This window comes from Eutrigla gurnardus (genome assembly GCF_963514095.1).
Source record: "Eutrigla gurnardus genome assembly, chromosome: 4".
Classification (NCBI taxonomy): domain Eukaryota; kingdom Metazoa; phylum Chordata; class Actinopteri; order Perciformes; family Triglidae; genus Eutrigla; species Eutrigla gurnardus.
In genome coordinates this window covers 13,979,795-13,996,309 of record NC_139918.1, presented here as the reverse complement: position 1 = coordinate 13,996,309, position 16,515 = coordinate 13,979,795, and the positions used below count along the sequence as shown (strand labels likewise).

Genomic DNA, 16,515 nt, shown 5'->3' with positions numbered 1-16,515 from the left:
GCTTCATTGCGAGTGTGAGAAAGCTCCGATCGCGAGAAGGAAGGTTTTGTGGAAACTTGCGGACATGCGGCGTCTCCTGCAAACTCTCCCAAACCAAAGTGCGTGCGAGCCGAAGCGTGGAGTATGAACTGAGGAGCAGCGGAAAGCAACAGGAGAGTCGGAGGGAGGGAGGCAGGGGGAGAGAAGAGCCGTTCACTCCCATTGATCCACTATCGAGGTATTGATTCAGGCCTGGCTTTCAAAGAGCACCGCTGTTGTGAGGAATGATGTGCAACCTGTTGGAACATGTGCTGAGTTTTAAACCTCATTTGCACCTGAATGAAAGTGTTGCGTCAGAGTGAGAATCTGAATGAGACTAACTTTGTGATGTAACTCACACAAATGCTGTATTTATGATGGTTGTTCACTTAAACTTGGCTGCAGACTTCATGACATTTAATACAAGAGCAGTCTGAACTAACACTCTGAGGCTGTCAGGACAGAAGTTCATGTCCAACACACACACATAGAGGGAAAAGGTGTGTGTGTGTGTGTGTGTGTGTGTGTGTGTGTGTGTGTGTGTGTGTGTGTGTGTGTGTGTGTGTGTGTGTGTGCCCTCTGCTGTTCCCACGAAAACCAGTATGACACCTAATGGGAAACCCGTTGAGACAGGAGTGATGGCGACCAGCAGCTGCTTTTAGTCACGTCTTACACGTGATATCAGCTATTCCTGCTCTGACGTCTGTAAACATGTCACTGACGTGTACACACTGGGCTTTTCCTCTCCTTCCACAGACTCCAGCCTCCTTCAGAGAAATTAAAAGGTTGAAGTGTTTTTTTTGTTTTAAGTTCGGATGAGCAAGCGTTTCATCTCCAAAGCAGCATCTGGCAGCATTCCTCCATGTGATGCTCACTGCCAGTGAATCAGGCCTTCATAAATCACACGCCACCTCTATCACCACTTTGTTTGTTGGAAACGTGGAGCGGGACGTCCGCCAGGGAGGCTCCTTAAAAACGGGCCACCATCATCAAGAAGCTTCATTTTCCCGTTTTGGACGGTTGCCCGGGCAACACGAGCAATGTAAAAGTCGCCACCTCGGGCTCTCACAACTTGTTTAAAAAGAAACAATCGATTCATGGAGTAAATAATGTCACAAACACCGACCTCAGCAGAACTCGAGGACAGTCTTTAGAACGTTCTCGTGATATTATAGATGATGTCATCCAGGTTGCACGCTCCCACACCGTATCATGTAAGAGCTCAAGTAAATACAGCAGGACACGATGGAACAACTGCTACTATTTTCATGACTTTTTATTGGTATTATTCAGCTCCAAAGTCTGGAAATGGTTAAAAAAAAAAAAAAAGACCTCCTCAAAGTCTCAGCTCCGTCTCCACCAGATGGATGTGTTTCAGATCACAGTTACAGCCAAGTTGGCAAGTTCATCTCCAATGTGGTTTTATGATCTATAGTCAGGCCGCCAGCGTGTGCGTGTGTGTGTGTGTGTGTGTGTGTGTGTGTGTGTGTGTGTGTGAGAGAGAGAGAGAATCTGCGCTGAGCGTTTCTAGAAGCTCGATACTTCCCTGGTGTTTGGTCCGTGGAGGAGGGTTAGGGTTAGGGTTAGGGTCCCCTCTGTTGTTACCTGTGGTTTCGTCCCACAGTGAGGATGCAGGCTGCCGCCGCCGCCGCCGTGGCCTTCGCTGTGCTGAGCGTTTTCTTCAGCCTGGACTTCCTGTCTGCCCACCGGTCCAGACCGAACCAGAGACGGACCCGGGAGGACAGGAACCAGCAGAGTAATGAGACAGAACCAAAGAAGAAGAAGAACCAGCCGCATATCATCTTTATCCTCATAGATGACCAGGTGTGTGTGTGTGTGTGTGTGTGTGTGCGTCCAAATAATACCTGCATGTTGTTCACCACCAATTCAGCTGCTGACAATAAAATCATTACATTCTAAGTGATTATTATGAGATGAGCAAAGTGATGGGAAATGTGGTTTATCAGCAGTAAAACAGAAAAAAGACGTATTTCTCTTCTATGAGGAATTGAATATAAAAGGCCAAATCATCTGGTCAGCTGATTGATCCATCCCAATTCTGCACAAGCTGACTGAAAGATCAGTTTTATCGAACTATCGGTAAACTATCGTTATCAGCCTTGGTGAGGGTTTGTGATGCTGCTGTTGCAACTGTTGTTTCCTGCTCACTAGAAATAAACCAGAATGTTACACAAGAAGGTACAAACCCCAAAACAGCCTGGTAGGAACAGAAACAGTAATAGAGCTGGAATCATGATCTCAAACGTAACGTCAAGTATCACAAGTATTTAAAGTTCACCTTGTTTCTTCAACACGACTCGTCCCAACGCAGGGCTTCAACGACATCGGCTACCACAACCCGACCATCAAGACTCCCACGCTGGACAAACTGGCGGCGGAGGGCGTGACGCTGGAGAACTACTACGTTCAGCCCATCTGCACGCCGTCACGCAGCCAGCTGATCACCGGCAGGTACGGGCCGCCGTCACGCCGTCATGCATGACACGTGTCCGTCACGTGAAACTCTAAGTGAACTGTCACAAATACATTCATGTGATATGATAGAGTATTTTATGTTTCGGCATCACGCCGGGTGGATCTGGGATTCATTAGAGCTGCAGATGATGATCATTTTAATTTACATTTATAAAATAAACGTGTTGCATGAAAATGACTGAAACCATTATCTGATCGTCAAAATTGCTTGATGAATGATGAGATTGTAAGAAAGAACTGGTTTAACATCACGATGTGACCGTAAGTCTCACAAACAAGCTTAAGAGGAATGAAACGTGAAGCTGTGATGTGAAATAAAACAGAAGAAATTTATGAAACTCAAAATCTTCAGATGTGTCCGACACAAACGGTTGGGCTGCTCTCAATAATCTGGTTATTGACGACTGTGAGCCAATAAGAAGTCTGCTTGTCCTCCAGATATCAGATCCACACAGGACTCCAACACTCCATCATCAGGCCCAGCCAGCCGAGCTGTCTGCCTTCACACATGGACACGCTGCCCGAGCGGCTCCGCCAGGCCGGCTACGCCACACACATGGTGGGCAAGTGGCACCTGGGCTTCTACAGGTGAGACGGAGACATCCCAGGTGGATGAACCCGACCTCAACTCTCTGGTCGCTAGTGAGGCCACGCGGTTTCCAAATCCCAAGGATGTTTCTTGTTGTTTCTTTTACTTTGTCCAGCAACACTTTGCTGCGTCTGCTTTTCATCAGTTTATTCCAAAATAAGCAAAAATGTCAAATGTCAATTGAAAAGCCTGCTGTCGTTGGTCCCTTTCACACAGTCTGTCCCTGAAATGTCCAGGAACATTTCCAGCACGGGCTCGTGTGTGAACGGGAGCAGGGAGCCTCAATCAGGGGAAACCTGGACCGCCGTAGTTCCACCTCGCACGCGTGATTGAAAGCAGGAACGTTTCCTGACACAATTACAGGACTCCACGGATATCATATATGAATGCTTTGGTTTCATAACTACCTATTTCCCCCCCTTCTTCTTGTTTTTAATGGTGTTTTGCATCCGTAAATGTTGCATTACCGCCATCTGCTGGACTGTCTCTTACCTCATCTACAGCATCGCCGTAGCATGTGTGCAAGTTACGCACGAGAGGGAACATCTGTGGTTGGAGCGTCCAGACACCGAGTCTGCATCCTTAGCCTTTAACCGTCTCTGTCCACCACCACTATGCACATACTGTATACATATATATATATATATATATATATATATGTTCAAATGCTGCGTGGGAGGATGATATTGTGAGGATGATTGTTTGTCCGTACGTCCAGAAACATTTTCATGGGCGGGACATCTCAGGAACACTTGGCCTCAACAATGAACTGATTGGATTTTGGTGGTCAAAGGTCACTGTGACTCATACATTTCATTCAATTGATATGCTGATCACTAAAATTTCACACAAATGTTTAACAGGATAAATGATGAAGTGATATTTTGGACAAACGTGGATGTTAACTATGAGCGCCTCGCGTAGAACCGCGAGGCGCTCATAGTAGGGCTCTGGTTCTGCGTTAAAGGTGCCCTGAGAACATTTGATGAGCGGGTAACAAACAAAAACTTTGTATTGTTGTTCACATCCCTGAGAATGACTGTAATACCAGAAGAAATAATAGGAAAAACGATGAGGAGCAAAAATCACAGCATCACAGAGATCTGAAGCTCCGTCTGCTTTGCTTTCAGGAAGGCGTGTCTTCCCACCAGGAAGGGCTTTGATAGTTTCTTCGGCTCTTTAACAGGAAGTGTGGATTACTACAGGTAAAGTGTATGATTAGTATTATTATTATAATCAACCAGGACTGAGCTGAACGTGTGTGGTCCGTGTTTTCAGCCTCCAGAACTCACATGTCTCCGTCTGTCCCCAGTTACGGGTCCTGTGACGGCCCGGGGTTGTGTGGGTATGATCTCCATGACGACGAGGGCGTGGCCTGGGGCCAGGAAGGAAAGTACTCCACCACGCTCTTCACACAGAGAGCTCGCAAGATCCTGGAGAGTCACGACCCCGCAGACAGGCCTCTCTTCCTGCTGCTCTCCCTGCAGGTATCACGGCGAGGTCTCGTGTCAGGAAACGCTTCCATGAAAGACTTCTCGGTTTAAACGACTCAAAACCGAGTAGGAACGCCGGCAGAAAGAAAAGAGGTCAAAGGCCGCGCCGCCTGGCGTGTTTTGATGCTGCGTTGGTTTATGTCTGGATGTGAGGCAGAAATGTTGGAATAACATGAAAGTCTTTGAGCTGGAGAAACTTATTTACAGACTGTTTGGCCCCAAACTATTTCATTAAACAGAGAATGTGACTCAGACGTTAAACGTGTTAAAACTTAAAAGAGAGATATTTTTTTATTGTTTTTAAAAAAAAATTATTGTTGATGTTTGTGGGCAGTCATGTTAATTTCATGGGGTTTGAGAAAATCTAGCAAAACAAAGGTCTGTTTTATTTCAAATACTCACTGAAGTAGAGGGAGATGAAAAGGAGCCGATTAGCTGAAGAAAGTTAGAGAGTTCGATCCTTAAATTCCCTTTAACAATGCTGGTTTAAAAGATTATATATCAGAATATATATTTTACTTTGAAAAACACCCTATATTTAAAATGTTCAGTTTTAGACCGCACCACTGAACAATATACTGTATATCAATATTTTATGCTTTATTTCATATAGTTTCAATAATATGAACTCAACCACTCGGCCTGTCTACAATTCTATTTTTATATATTATATATTTTTGTTATATTTATTCTGTTCTCTGTTTCACTTTCTCATCGAAACCATGGTAACTGCATGCCATTATTATAACCAGTTGAAAATAATGAAGTCTAAAATAGATCCAAAGACATGTAAGAACACTGTTGCTGATGTTTTCCTCCAGGCGGTTCACACTCCTCTGCAGACTCCCAAGTCCTACATCTACCCCTACCGCGACATGGCCAACGTGGCCAGGAGGAAGTACGCCGCCATGGTGTCCACGGTGGACGAGGCGGTCCGAAACGTCACCTACGCTCTGAGAAAGTACGGATTCTACCGGAACAGCGTTCTCATCTACTCCACCGACAACGGCGCCCAGCCGTTCACAGGAGGCAGCAACTGGCCGCTGCGAGGCCGGAAGGTAGGAATCTGACCTACTGTCCACTGTACATAAAATAAACCCTTTTATTTTGGTAAATACATGGCCTTTTGTTTTCGTAGAGCTGCTGTGTTTGTTTGTTTTTACAGTTGAAGAATATTTTATGGAGTCCTTTTTTGGTCAAATTGGGAGGATTTTCTATAATTTCATAACTTGTGTGAGACTTTTAAAGCAACATTCATGGATCAGGAAAAAGGAATGAGCACTCATAACATTGTCCTCACACAATGTGGTGAAAATGAATATTAGTGGTTTCGACAGAGGAACATGTTTTTGGATCTTCTGCCTACAAGTAGTTTATAGAATATTTGTAACTTTTCTCTTTTTTGCTGGTTTATTTATTCATTTATATAATTTGAAGTGAACAAATATAATCCACTGAACTGTTCAACAAGGTGAAGAATGAAGACGAACTGAATAAAATAATGACTTTCTCATACGGTAGCTTGTTGGAACTAGTAGTATACACTTTGTAGATGTCAAACAGATTACTTTGAGACTATGTAGGTATGAACTCAACTTCCTGACTGCGTTTCCAGGGTACGTACTGGGAAGGCGGCGTCCGTGGCGTGGCGTTCGTTCACAGTCCGCTGTTGAGACGCCGGAGACGAGTCTCCAAAGCTCTTCTCCACATCACTGACTGGTTCCCCACGCTGGTGGGCCTGGCCGGGGGGGACATCAGCGAGGTCAGTGGAACTGTTCTTGATATTTTCTACCCTTATTAGGACGATATGAAACTCTAACTTTAGTTTATGACCCTTGTTTTTGTGCTGTAGAACAGACCAGATCTAGGGATTATTCTCACATCCAAGCTCCTCATATAAAAGGTTTCGGTTCTGTATGATCTCCTCATTGTCTTCCACTGGTTTCATGTTGATGCATGAGTTACAGCGCCGGCTTCATTATATCATTGTAATTTGAGCCTCAGACTGTACTTCAGGTTTCAGCTCTACTGTAAACCTCTATTTATGTACTGTCATGTTGATAAGTGCTCGTGGCTATTGTGTTATTTGCACTATTTCTAATACTTTGCATAAATGACTGTTATTGGCAGGTCAGTGCAGTCTGTGTACGGCTCCCCAAAGAGCTTTGCTGGCTCAGCATGCAAGTACGTTTCTATTGCCAAAGCAGATAAATAAAGCAATCTTGGCTACGATCAGGACAGAATCTGACGAATCCACAAACTCAGCAGCCCCATTTAATAAAGGAAACGTGTTATTGCGTATTCTTGTGTGGTAAATGTGTTTCTTCTGGCAGGGAAACACGTGGATTGTTTTTTAGGGTTTCATTGTGCTAAAGTTTTCTGTGATTTGAGTGCATTTGTTTCCCCTCTCAGAGTCGCGGCCTGGACGGTTTCGATGTCTGGCCCGCCATCAGTGAGGGGAAGGAGTCGCCTCGTCAGGAGATCCTCCACAACATTGACCCTCTGCACAAACCTGGTCAAACTGCTAACGGGGCTAACTGGGCTAACGTGGCCAGCCCTGCTAACGGAGCCTCAGGTAACAACCAAATCTCCTGCTGAACGGCAGCATGTTAGCGTTTAGCTTAAAGCAGCGCCCGGTGCCTGAATACATCCTCACAGAGCTGCTGCTGCATCCGCAGACGCTTCGTGTTAAAACATGCAAACACCACAGACTGAGATATTCTTTGGAAGCAGAAGATGCATCAACACAGTTAATAGCAACGGTGAAAAGAGTGTTTACTTTGCATCCACAAACGTGTGTCTTTTCTTGAAAGGCCCAAAGAAGCCAAAGAAGAAGAAGAAGTTAAACAAACAGAAGCAGAAGTCAGCGTTCAGGGTGAAGACGACCAAGAAACCTGGGACGTTTTCCAAGCCGAGGATCAAACCCAAACCCAAGCCCCGTCCAAAACCCAAGCTGAAGCCCCTTCCCAAGTCAAAGGTCAAACTCAAATCCAAACCCAAGACCAAAGTCTTCCCGCAGACCCAGAGGCTGTCGCTTTACGATCCCCATGTGAAGTCCCAGTTCAGCGGCGCTCCACCGCCGTCGGGAACGTCTCAGCCTCAGATCCAATCACGTTTAAAGTCAAAATCCAGGCGCAACACATCCAAGGACCGGAACCCGTCACAGTCAACACCGCCTCAACCAAAATCCAAACCTGAGCTCAAATCGCATTTAAAGTCCATGTGGACGTTACGCCAGTACCAGAACACGTCCCGGCCAAAGTCCAACATAAGTGTCCAGCCGTCCCAGCCTCTGTGGGACGCGTCGGTCCAGGCTGCCATCCGAGTTGGAGACTGGAAGCTGCTCACAGGAGACCCGGGTCACGGAGATTGGGTCCCCCCCCAGGTACTGCAACACATTCAGCTCTCCTGTTACAAACCGATCGGAAGGAAGATCAATAACTACACATTTTGATCCTCAGGTCCTTCCAACTCTGCCCGGTCGCTGGTGGAACCTTGAACGTGCCGTCTCGCCGCTCCCCAAGTCGTCCCCCCACAAAAACGTCTGGCTGTTCAACATCACGGCCGACCCGTGTGAGCGGCAGGACCTGGCAGACCAGAGACCAGACGTGGTCCAGCAGCTGATGGCCAGACTGGCCTACCACAACCAGACGGCCGTGCCGGTTTACTTCCCTCCCGACGATCCCCGAGCCGATCCCAACCTGCACGAGGGGGCCTGGGTCCCCTGGGTGGAGGAAGGGGAGGACGAGGAGGGGAAGTACCACGGCGTGTACAAGAAAGGTAAGAACAAGAAGAAGAGGAAGAAGCCCAGGTGCCCGCTGTGCAAACTGCAGTCGTTCTTTCTGAAACTGAACACCGGGCTGATGTCCAATCGGATCTGAGCTGTGGACTTCACTTTTTTTTAAATGTTTGTACATCTTTGCTTCCTGAAACCTAGTGGGAAAAAAACCAGATGAGTTAATTCCACGATATTCTGTTGAAGCGAACCTCTTTCTCAAACATCTCCATTCACGGGCTTCACTTTACTATTCGAGCCTCTAAGAATCAAAACCCTTTATGTCACATAGCTGGTCTGAGATCAGGGATCTGAGCTGAGGCTCACAGTCCAGCTGTAAGGTGTAGGTTGACTTTTCATTGACTTTTAAAGGGTCCGTTCACTCAATCACACCATATTTCCTGTAGTACAGGGATCAGCATTGTTTTTGTTGTCAATTTTTCTTTACAAATTGTTTTATTCATTAGCGGTTATCAAATAACAACAAAAAAAAGACTTAAATGAATGATCATGTTTCGTCCACCTTGCTCTAAGCCTTGCAACCAACTGTGTCCACCCGACGAAGCTCCTGTTTCCAGGATGGTTGAAATGCTCGCTTGCACTTCAGCTCATAAACTTTGTCTTTGCCACTCAGCACTGTGCATGTGTGACTGAGAACAAAGCGTGAAAAGTGCTATAATACAGAATATATCTACTTAATCAGGTGGCATCATACTTAATGAGATAAGACTCACTAATGACAGGAAAATGGGTTTTTATTTGTGTGAACTGGCCCTTTAAATCCCTAACTATCCTAATAGTAACATAGTCTTTACTGTTGTTTCAGCACCGTCGCCTGATTATGTGGTTTTATAAATTGTTTGTCCACTGTTTCCTCATGTTTGTGTCTTTCTTCTTTAACAGCCGTCACTCACTAAACAACAGAGTTCTTGTAAGATGTATTTTAACACCGTAAATTATTTGATCATGTTTCTTTGAGACGCTGCTCTCAAGATTCTGTGTGTAAGGGAGGGAAGGTTTTAACAGCAACAGTTCAAACATCCCACATCTGGGCTCTGAAGCTAATGGTTTCCTCGTAGAGTGAAAGTGCATGATTGTGATATCATACGTAGCTCTATAATTCTGTTTGTTTGTTGTCTCCGTCGTGCTCAACTAAATAGGACAAGAGGTTTGAATACTTTCAGATTGTTAGTTGGACCTCACACAGCTTGTTGTTGTTGTTGAATATGTGTCAGGTGTTTGCTTCCTTTAATTGAATGTATTTTTGACTATGAATTTACAGTATGTGTTTTTACTTCACTACATTCTACTGTGAACAGCAGAAACTGTCATTAATATTCCACAATTTATTCTTCCCAGGGACTAACACAATAAAAATATATTTTTAAAGCATTTTCAGGACATAAACTGACAAAATTGTACAAGTGAGACTTATTTTGAAATGTAATTTCTGACACATTTTGTTAACAAATTCATCTATATTCAGGTGGAAGTCAAGTGCTTGATATGTTTAAAGGGATAATTGAATTAATTGGTCATTATCAGAGAGTAAGCAGACAAGGAAGAAAGAATAAAAAGCTTCCCGTACCTAACATAAGTATGTCTTGCTATCACAGACACTCCTCATGTTTGTGGACGCTCAATAAAAGCTCATGCCTTCAGGAAACGGAGAGGAGGAAGTCAAGCGTGGTACTTTTACCGGCATTAGAAACCTCTTTGAAGTAAAGGCGCTGGCTTTCTTCCCTTCAGCGAGACACCTAACCTCTAAATATTTCAGTGTATTTGCACAGAAATCCAACAAACCACGACTGTGGCGAGCGTGTGAGAGAGCTGCCGAGAAAGCCTTTAATGGACGCTCGATGTCTCCGCCTTGAGTAAATAAAGGTTAAATCAAATGAACTGTGACTGTCCTTTTATGTTGCCTGGAAACAGCATTCCATTCATGGAGGGTATGCATGTTTTAGAAGAAAAACAAAGTTTGAACATGTTTACTTTTTTGGTGGGGGGGGGGGCAAAGTCACAACTCTTCTTTCATGTCTCTGAATGCTGACCGTTCGTTTTTCAAACCTGTAACTAATATTAAGTCAGTGCACAAACTAATAAATGTACATACGTCTGAAAAAGGTCTGCCTGTTGCCATGTCATTTCTTTTTTAATGCATTGGGATTTTACCAGATCAAACTGGGGACTGGACACAAAATCTTCATTTTTATGAATTAAATCAAATCTACAGCTCTGATGTAAACTAAATTGATTGTTATTCATGGATACATCATCCCATTTGTTCGTGATAAATGTGTTTGATAGGAGAGCATCAATAATATACAGCGTTTCATTCAAAAAACTCTATGTAAACAACTGGTGTCACCACTAGGTGGAGCCAGATATCAAACATCCTTGCAGACTGGCAGTCTGGAGTCGACCGAGTCATCACACACACACACACACACACACACACACACACACGCACACACACACACACACACGCGCGCGCACACACACACACACGCGCGCGCACACACACACACGCGCGCACACACACACACACACACACACACACACACACACACACACACACACACACACACACACAGAAACTTGCCTGAAAGAGGATTTCCGACGCTTGACGCCGCCTTCCTTTTTCACGCTTTCCTCGAGGGAATAATTGAATCGGAGCTTCTTTCATCCCGAACACTAGTGGGATTATGTAATCCTCTGGGATGAAGATATCATGATCCTGGAAGCAGTTTGGCTGCTGAGAAGCTGTTGGTTTGATGCCCACTAAACTAAAACCAGGTGTGGAACGTAAAGGATGACATTTACATGAATTTAAGTAGCCTACAATTATGAGGTACTTGCGGATTATTATATTTTTCTCTGTACTCCACTATGATTGAAAGAGAATATTATACTTTTTACTCCAGTACATTTATTTGACAACTGTAGTTACTTTGTATATTCAAATTAATGCATAAATATAATTCAATTAACAAAAGCCATATATATATATATATATTCATCACCATTTTACCAGCTGCAAAATTAAAGTAATGAACACATTCATGCATTAATACTTATAAATCAATAATATATGATTCTGAAATGAACCATGCTGTGTCATCATGAATTTGTTTCCTTTGGGTACGTCACGTTTATTTTGATGCTCACACTTTTGTACTTTTACTCAAGTCAGATTTTGAACACAGGACTTTTACTTGTCACAGCGAGTGTTTTTACACTGAAGTATTCCTACTTTTCCTAAAGTAATAGATCTGAATACTTTACTGAAAACCTTGCTCGGAGAACAAATGTGAGTTAAATCCTCAGATCCGTTGGCTGTAAAATGTTGCAGCTAGAATATAAAGTGCACATCATGAACTCCGTTTGTTTGAGGCATTTACACGACTCCTTTTGTAATCCATGCTGCCAAGAGAAATGTTCTCTTGATTCTCTAGATTAACTTCTTCCAAAAACATTAAAGCCATTATAGTTTGTGGCTGAAACAACCCTGAGTAAGGATCTACCATAATCACTCAAACAAAGGTTACCAGCAATAACACACACACACACACACACACACACACACACACACACACACACACACACACACACACACACACACAGAATATGAGATGGGCCCACCCGTGGGCGGCTGTGAAATCAGGATTCCCTCACAGAGCGGCTCTCTGGAGGTTTCTGCTGACACAAACAAGAACTCATAATTGAGTTGTGTTCTGTGGTCACATTGGTACAAGCCTTTGTTTGGACTCTAAAATGAGATTTTTAAAAAATGCAAATGCAATCCAAAAAGGCATAATGTCCCCCTGAGTTATGATGATTCTGGCTTTTATTCTGGAACATTTCTAACATGACGTGTGTTGCAGGAGTCCAGTCAGATCAGTCTGACATTAAACGTGTATTAAAAACTATTAACTACTACTTTACTAGGTAAACTTGATTTTTCGTTGAGCTTTTCACAAAACATCATTTTCATATTTCTCCTCTCTGCTTTCTTGGCTCGCTGCCTGTTCCCATCACTCGCAGCAGAAGAAATAAATGGCTCTCTTTTGTTGTAGTTGTTGCTCTTGGAGGAGCTTTTTGGCTGCAGCTCGTGATGCTCCTTACCTTCTATTTATAAGGGTTGAAATAACGACGGGATGTTTACACTCATTATCATTTAAATTACATTTTCCTTTGGATCGTTTCATTTCGTTTAGCCCACTTGGCCCTTGAGATTCATTTAAGTTTTTTTCTCGTTAGCTGAAAAGGTTTCGTCTTTGAGAGAACAGAGTAAAGTGTCTCTAATGGAACCGTTCTGCAACATGCCTCATGTTGTCAATGTGTCTCTTAGTCCAAAATTAACGTCACTCTGCACCTCTCTGAAGAACCATAATTAATGTGCCTTCTTACTTTTCGTATGTGTGAAAACTTAAAAGCCACTTGAGGCAAATTTGTGATTTGAGATATTAGGGTTATGATGATAAAATTGACTTGAAAAGTGCTTGTGGGACGGTCAAACAGCATCTGAAACCCCCTCCCCTCCAGCACCGTTCCCACACTGAACCTGGGGTCTGCATTTGTAGCTTTCTACAACCAACAATACAACATTCACACCTATGATTCACACCAATTAAGAAAGAAAAACCCCTAAATCATCAAAATGTAAAAGGAGACAAACGTCATTGCAATCTTTACCTCACTGCTTCTTTTTTAACCCTTGAGATCATCAGCTGTTGCTGACTGTGGTGCTGCAGCGTCTTGTAAACCTGAGAGAATTCAGGGGGAAGAAAGGGGTCAGTGCAGAATTACTGGAGTGAAGGATGGAAAGCGATGGATACTTCCCTTTCCAACCGGAGTGGGAGGCTCTGACTGGGTTCAGAAACCAGACAGTTACCTCATCAACGTGTGCCGGCCTTTGCACATAACCTTGATCATCTGTATTTGCCCTCTGATTCATCGGACTTAATGAGCCTGCCAGTTCATCGTAAGTCTGCTGTTCATTAAGCCCCCCCCTGCTAATTGAAAGCAGCGACAGCAGATGATGATATGAAGGTGGCTGGAGAGATAAAGTCAGTGTACATGCAAAGCAAAGTGCACAGATAATGAGGCCTGGGTGTGAAAGGGTCTTTGTGCTTCGCTCTCTTTGACTTTGATTGCGCTCAATAGTGAATAACCTCGCTCAAAGCACCCACGAGCATCCCCAAAGGAGGCTTTCAATGTTAACCGTGGGACTTTTACAGGTTCACCATGAAAAAATCTTGTTTCAGTACTTTCTCTATATTTTGAAAGCAAATACTGTACTTTTTTCGCCACAACATTTATTTGATTGTATTTTTAGGATTTTTATTTTGTTTCATTTTCTTCAGGTTGTAAAACTAAACTAATATTTAAAATATACTAATATATAAAAATATTTAAAAAATATTCTACTCTGAACTATTGCTACATACAATACAATTGTTTGGTCTAAAAAAAGAAATAGGAAAACATGACCATCCCAATATCTCAAAGTCTTTGAATGTTTTCTTTTGTCACAAACACGAAAATATTCAGTTTAATAAGCAGGACATCTCCATATTTGAGAAAACAGCATTTTCTGCTATTGTTGCATGAAAATCTACTTTAATGATTATCAACATAGTATTTTTCTGTCAATTGATTGATCGGCTAATCATTGCAGCTGTAATTTTTACCTGATCGTGGTCGATGAAAAGTGTGGAACAGTTATGAGGATTCATCGACTGGGGAACAAGAATGTCAAAATTGGATTTTTAGATATTTCATTCTGGATCAAAGTAAATTAATCCAACCTATAATGGGCGTTCAGTAAAAGCAGTCAAACTTAGTTCAGTAAACTTTTAAACTAATAAATGTTTTCCGTACAGTGTGCAAACTTTCATAAAGTACTTGACAAATAGACTGTTTTGTAAAACCTCCTAACTACTTTCCTTTCCACCATCCAGTCAGTATTTTATCATTTCTTTGCAAATAAAGAAAGTTGCTTGTATCACTGCAGCCATATTTATCACTTTCAGACTATTAAACGCAGGTCTTGCACCGCCTTACTGAGACTCACACTTTCCCAAAGACCCGATATCAGTTTCTCTACCATCCCTGATAGCTTTGTGCACTGACAGTTTTCCTCTCGTTCTCTCTCTTTTTAGAACAAGCAATTACAAGCAAAGATCTGAATATGAAGTCAGACGCGTGCCGCTAACACAATCTCTCTCTGGGAGTTGGACTGAGCTCGGCACATTTACTTCCCAGTTCTTATCGACCTTCTTCTTTTTCTCCGCTAAGAAGCAGAATTTACATTTAAATGTCATCCCTTATCCTTGCCAATTTCTGTTTACGTCGGTGAATAAGTCACGAGTAAACAGCTACAGGGTTCCAGACTTGCCGTTTTGAATAACGGCCTACACTACTGTAATGCATTAGAGAGCAATAAAAGCTGGAGGTTCTTAGGATCCTTTTTCTACATCAGCGGCCTCGTTTAGTCCTGAACCACCTCGATGTCGACATAAAAGTGTGTTACAGAAAACTACTGTGAAAAACACACCAAATTGTTCTATTGATCTCATTGACCTTCATTCACACCACCTTCAGCCTAACTAAGATCTGGTGCACATAATTAGTAGTCCACCTGAGAGGTAACAAAGCTACTGGACCCTTTGGAGACATTTAGAGTGTTGGGCTCGTTCTCTGCAACCATTTGGCTTAAATGACTCAGATTTAACAACTTAATGCTTCAGTCACGCAATGTTTTAACAGCAATATTATTTCTGTAGACAAAAAATAAGTGACGACTTAATTTCCTGTCACCAATGTTGCATGAAAGCGTTGTAAAATTAGCAAGCTAAGAAGCCATCTGCCCGCTAGTTAGCTTGCCGATTCCACCATGCTTTCATACTGATAACAGAAAATAAGTCAAACAGTAAACGCGATGAAGTATTTTTGTGGGCAGAGCGTAGGTCAATGCAGAATCATTGTCTGAATCCGATCCAAACACACACTCTCCACTCAGCCCTCACACATCTTGAAAATAACCATCAGAATGACGTTAATTGATCCCAGCTCTGCATTAAAAACAATCACCCCCCATGAAACTGACTGGTAAACTCAGCATTTCCTCACTCTGCGTTTATTAAACAGATCTTCGGGCAGTTCAGGCTGGCAGCCTCACCTCATTCCTGCTAGTGACGAACACCGGAGTCCCCCAGGGCTGTGTGCTCAACCCCCACCTGTTCTGTCATACACCCGCGACTGTAAGCCCCGACATGAAGAGAACACCGGTATTAAGTTTGCAGACGACACTACCATCAACAATGTGACACCCCCGTCTTCATCAGAGGAGCTGAGGTGGAGAAAGTGGACAGTTTGGACATGGTCGTCACACATCTTCATCTTGGACAACAGCTGTATTGCTTTAGAAAATAAGGTTCTTGCTAACTTCTACAGAGTAGTAATATAAAACATCCTGACAGGCAACATTTCAAACTGACATGGGGTGGTTACAACCTAACAAAGAAATTAGCCATTGTAGACGGGGGAAGCAGCCAAACAGGTTTTTATCCACCTCAAAAGTCCTCATCAGTTTGAGTGGAAGCTTTACCGCATTTAGAATATTTTCACCGCTGAACCTTACCGTCAAACAGCACCTTCTGAAGGCCCCCTTCACAGCCAGGCTCCTTTGAGAAAGTCATTTTACCTCCCAGGATGCAGGAGTTGCTGGTCCATCACTGCCACTGTGACTTTATTTTGTATTGTGAGACTCTGGAAAAGAGTTGAGATTCACTAAAGTCACAGTATCTCAGTACCTCAAACAACCGCTTCAAAAAACCCAAACTAAGCCTTTAAACATCGACTTCTTTGACTACAGGTCACAAGAAGCCGTTTCACCCAAAATAACCAGCCACCGCCACCATGTTTAAGCAAGGACTTGAATGCAATGTGTTGGTTTACTGCAGACAGGATTGTGCTGGGTTTCATCATTGATGTCCTTCCTCACCTGAATACAGAGACACATGAAACAACCCTTTTAAATGTGGCAGTTATCCCCCCACAGAGAGTCGGCTACTGTTCTGCAAGCCGGTTCGCTTGAGGACACAAAGACAACAAAAAAACGAGACATGCTGGTCAAAACA

At 43.2% G+C, this 16,515-nt stretch overlaps 1 protein-coding gene across 1 annotated transcript; it reads left to right on the top strand.

The window, feature by feature from the left end:
* LOC311012227 (arylsulfatase I-like) lies at positions 1-10,485 on the top strand. The gene is made up of 11 exons (XM_084007599.1): positions 1-217; positions 1,643-1,842; positions 2,351-2,490; positions 2,953-3,102; positions 4,234-4,308; positions 4,416-4,590; positions 5,418-5,654; positions 6,212-6,358; positions 7,009-7,171; positions 7,410-7,981; positions 8,058-10,485. The coding sequence occupies exons 2-11, from the start codon at positions 1,648-1,650 to the stop codon at positions 8,475-8,477; spliced, it is 2,274 nt and encodes a 757-aa protein (XP_083863725.1). The 5' UTR covers positions 1-217; positions 1,643-1,647; the 3' UTR covers positions 8,478-10,485.
* The last annotated feature ends 6,030 nt before the right edge of the window (positions 10,486-16,515 follow it).

Excerpts from the sequence above, each read along its gene's own strand:
- LOC311012227 (XM_084007599.1), top strand. The coding sequence starts at position 1,648 with ATGCAGGCTGCCGCCGCCGCCGCCGTGGCCTTCGCTGTGCTGAGCGTT. Across the intron at positions 5,655-6,211 it reads GGCCGCTGCGAGGCCGGAAG|GGTACGTACTGGGAAGGCGG; the intron begins GTAGGAATCTGA and ends CTGCGTTTCCAG. Across the intron at positions 7,982-8,057 it reads GAGATTGGGTCCCCCCCCAG|GTCCTTCCAACTCTGCCCGG; the intron begins GTACTGCAACAC and ends TTTGATCCTCAG.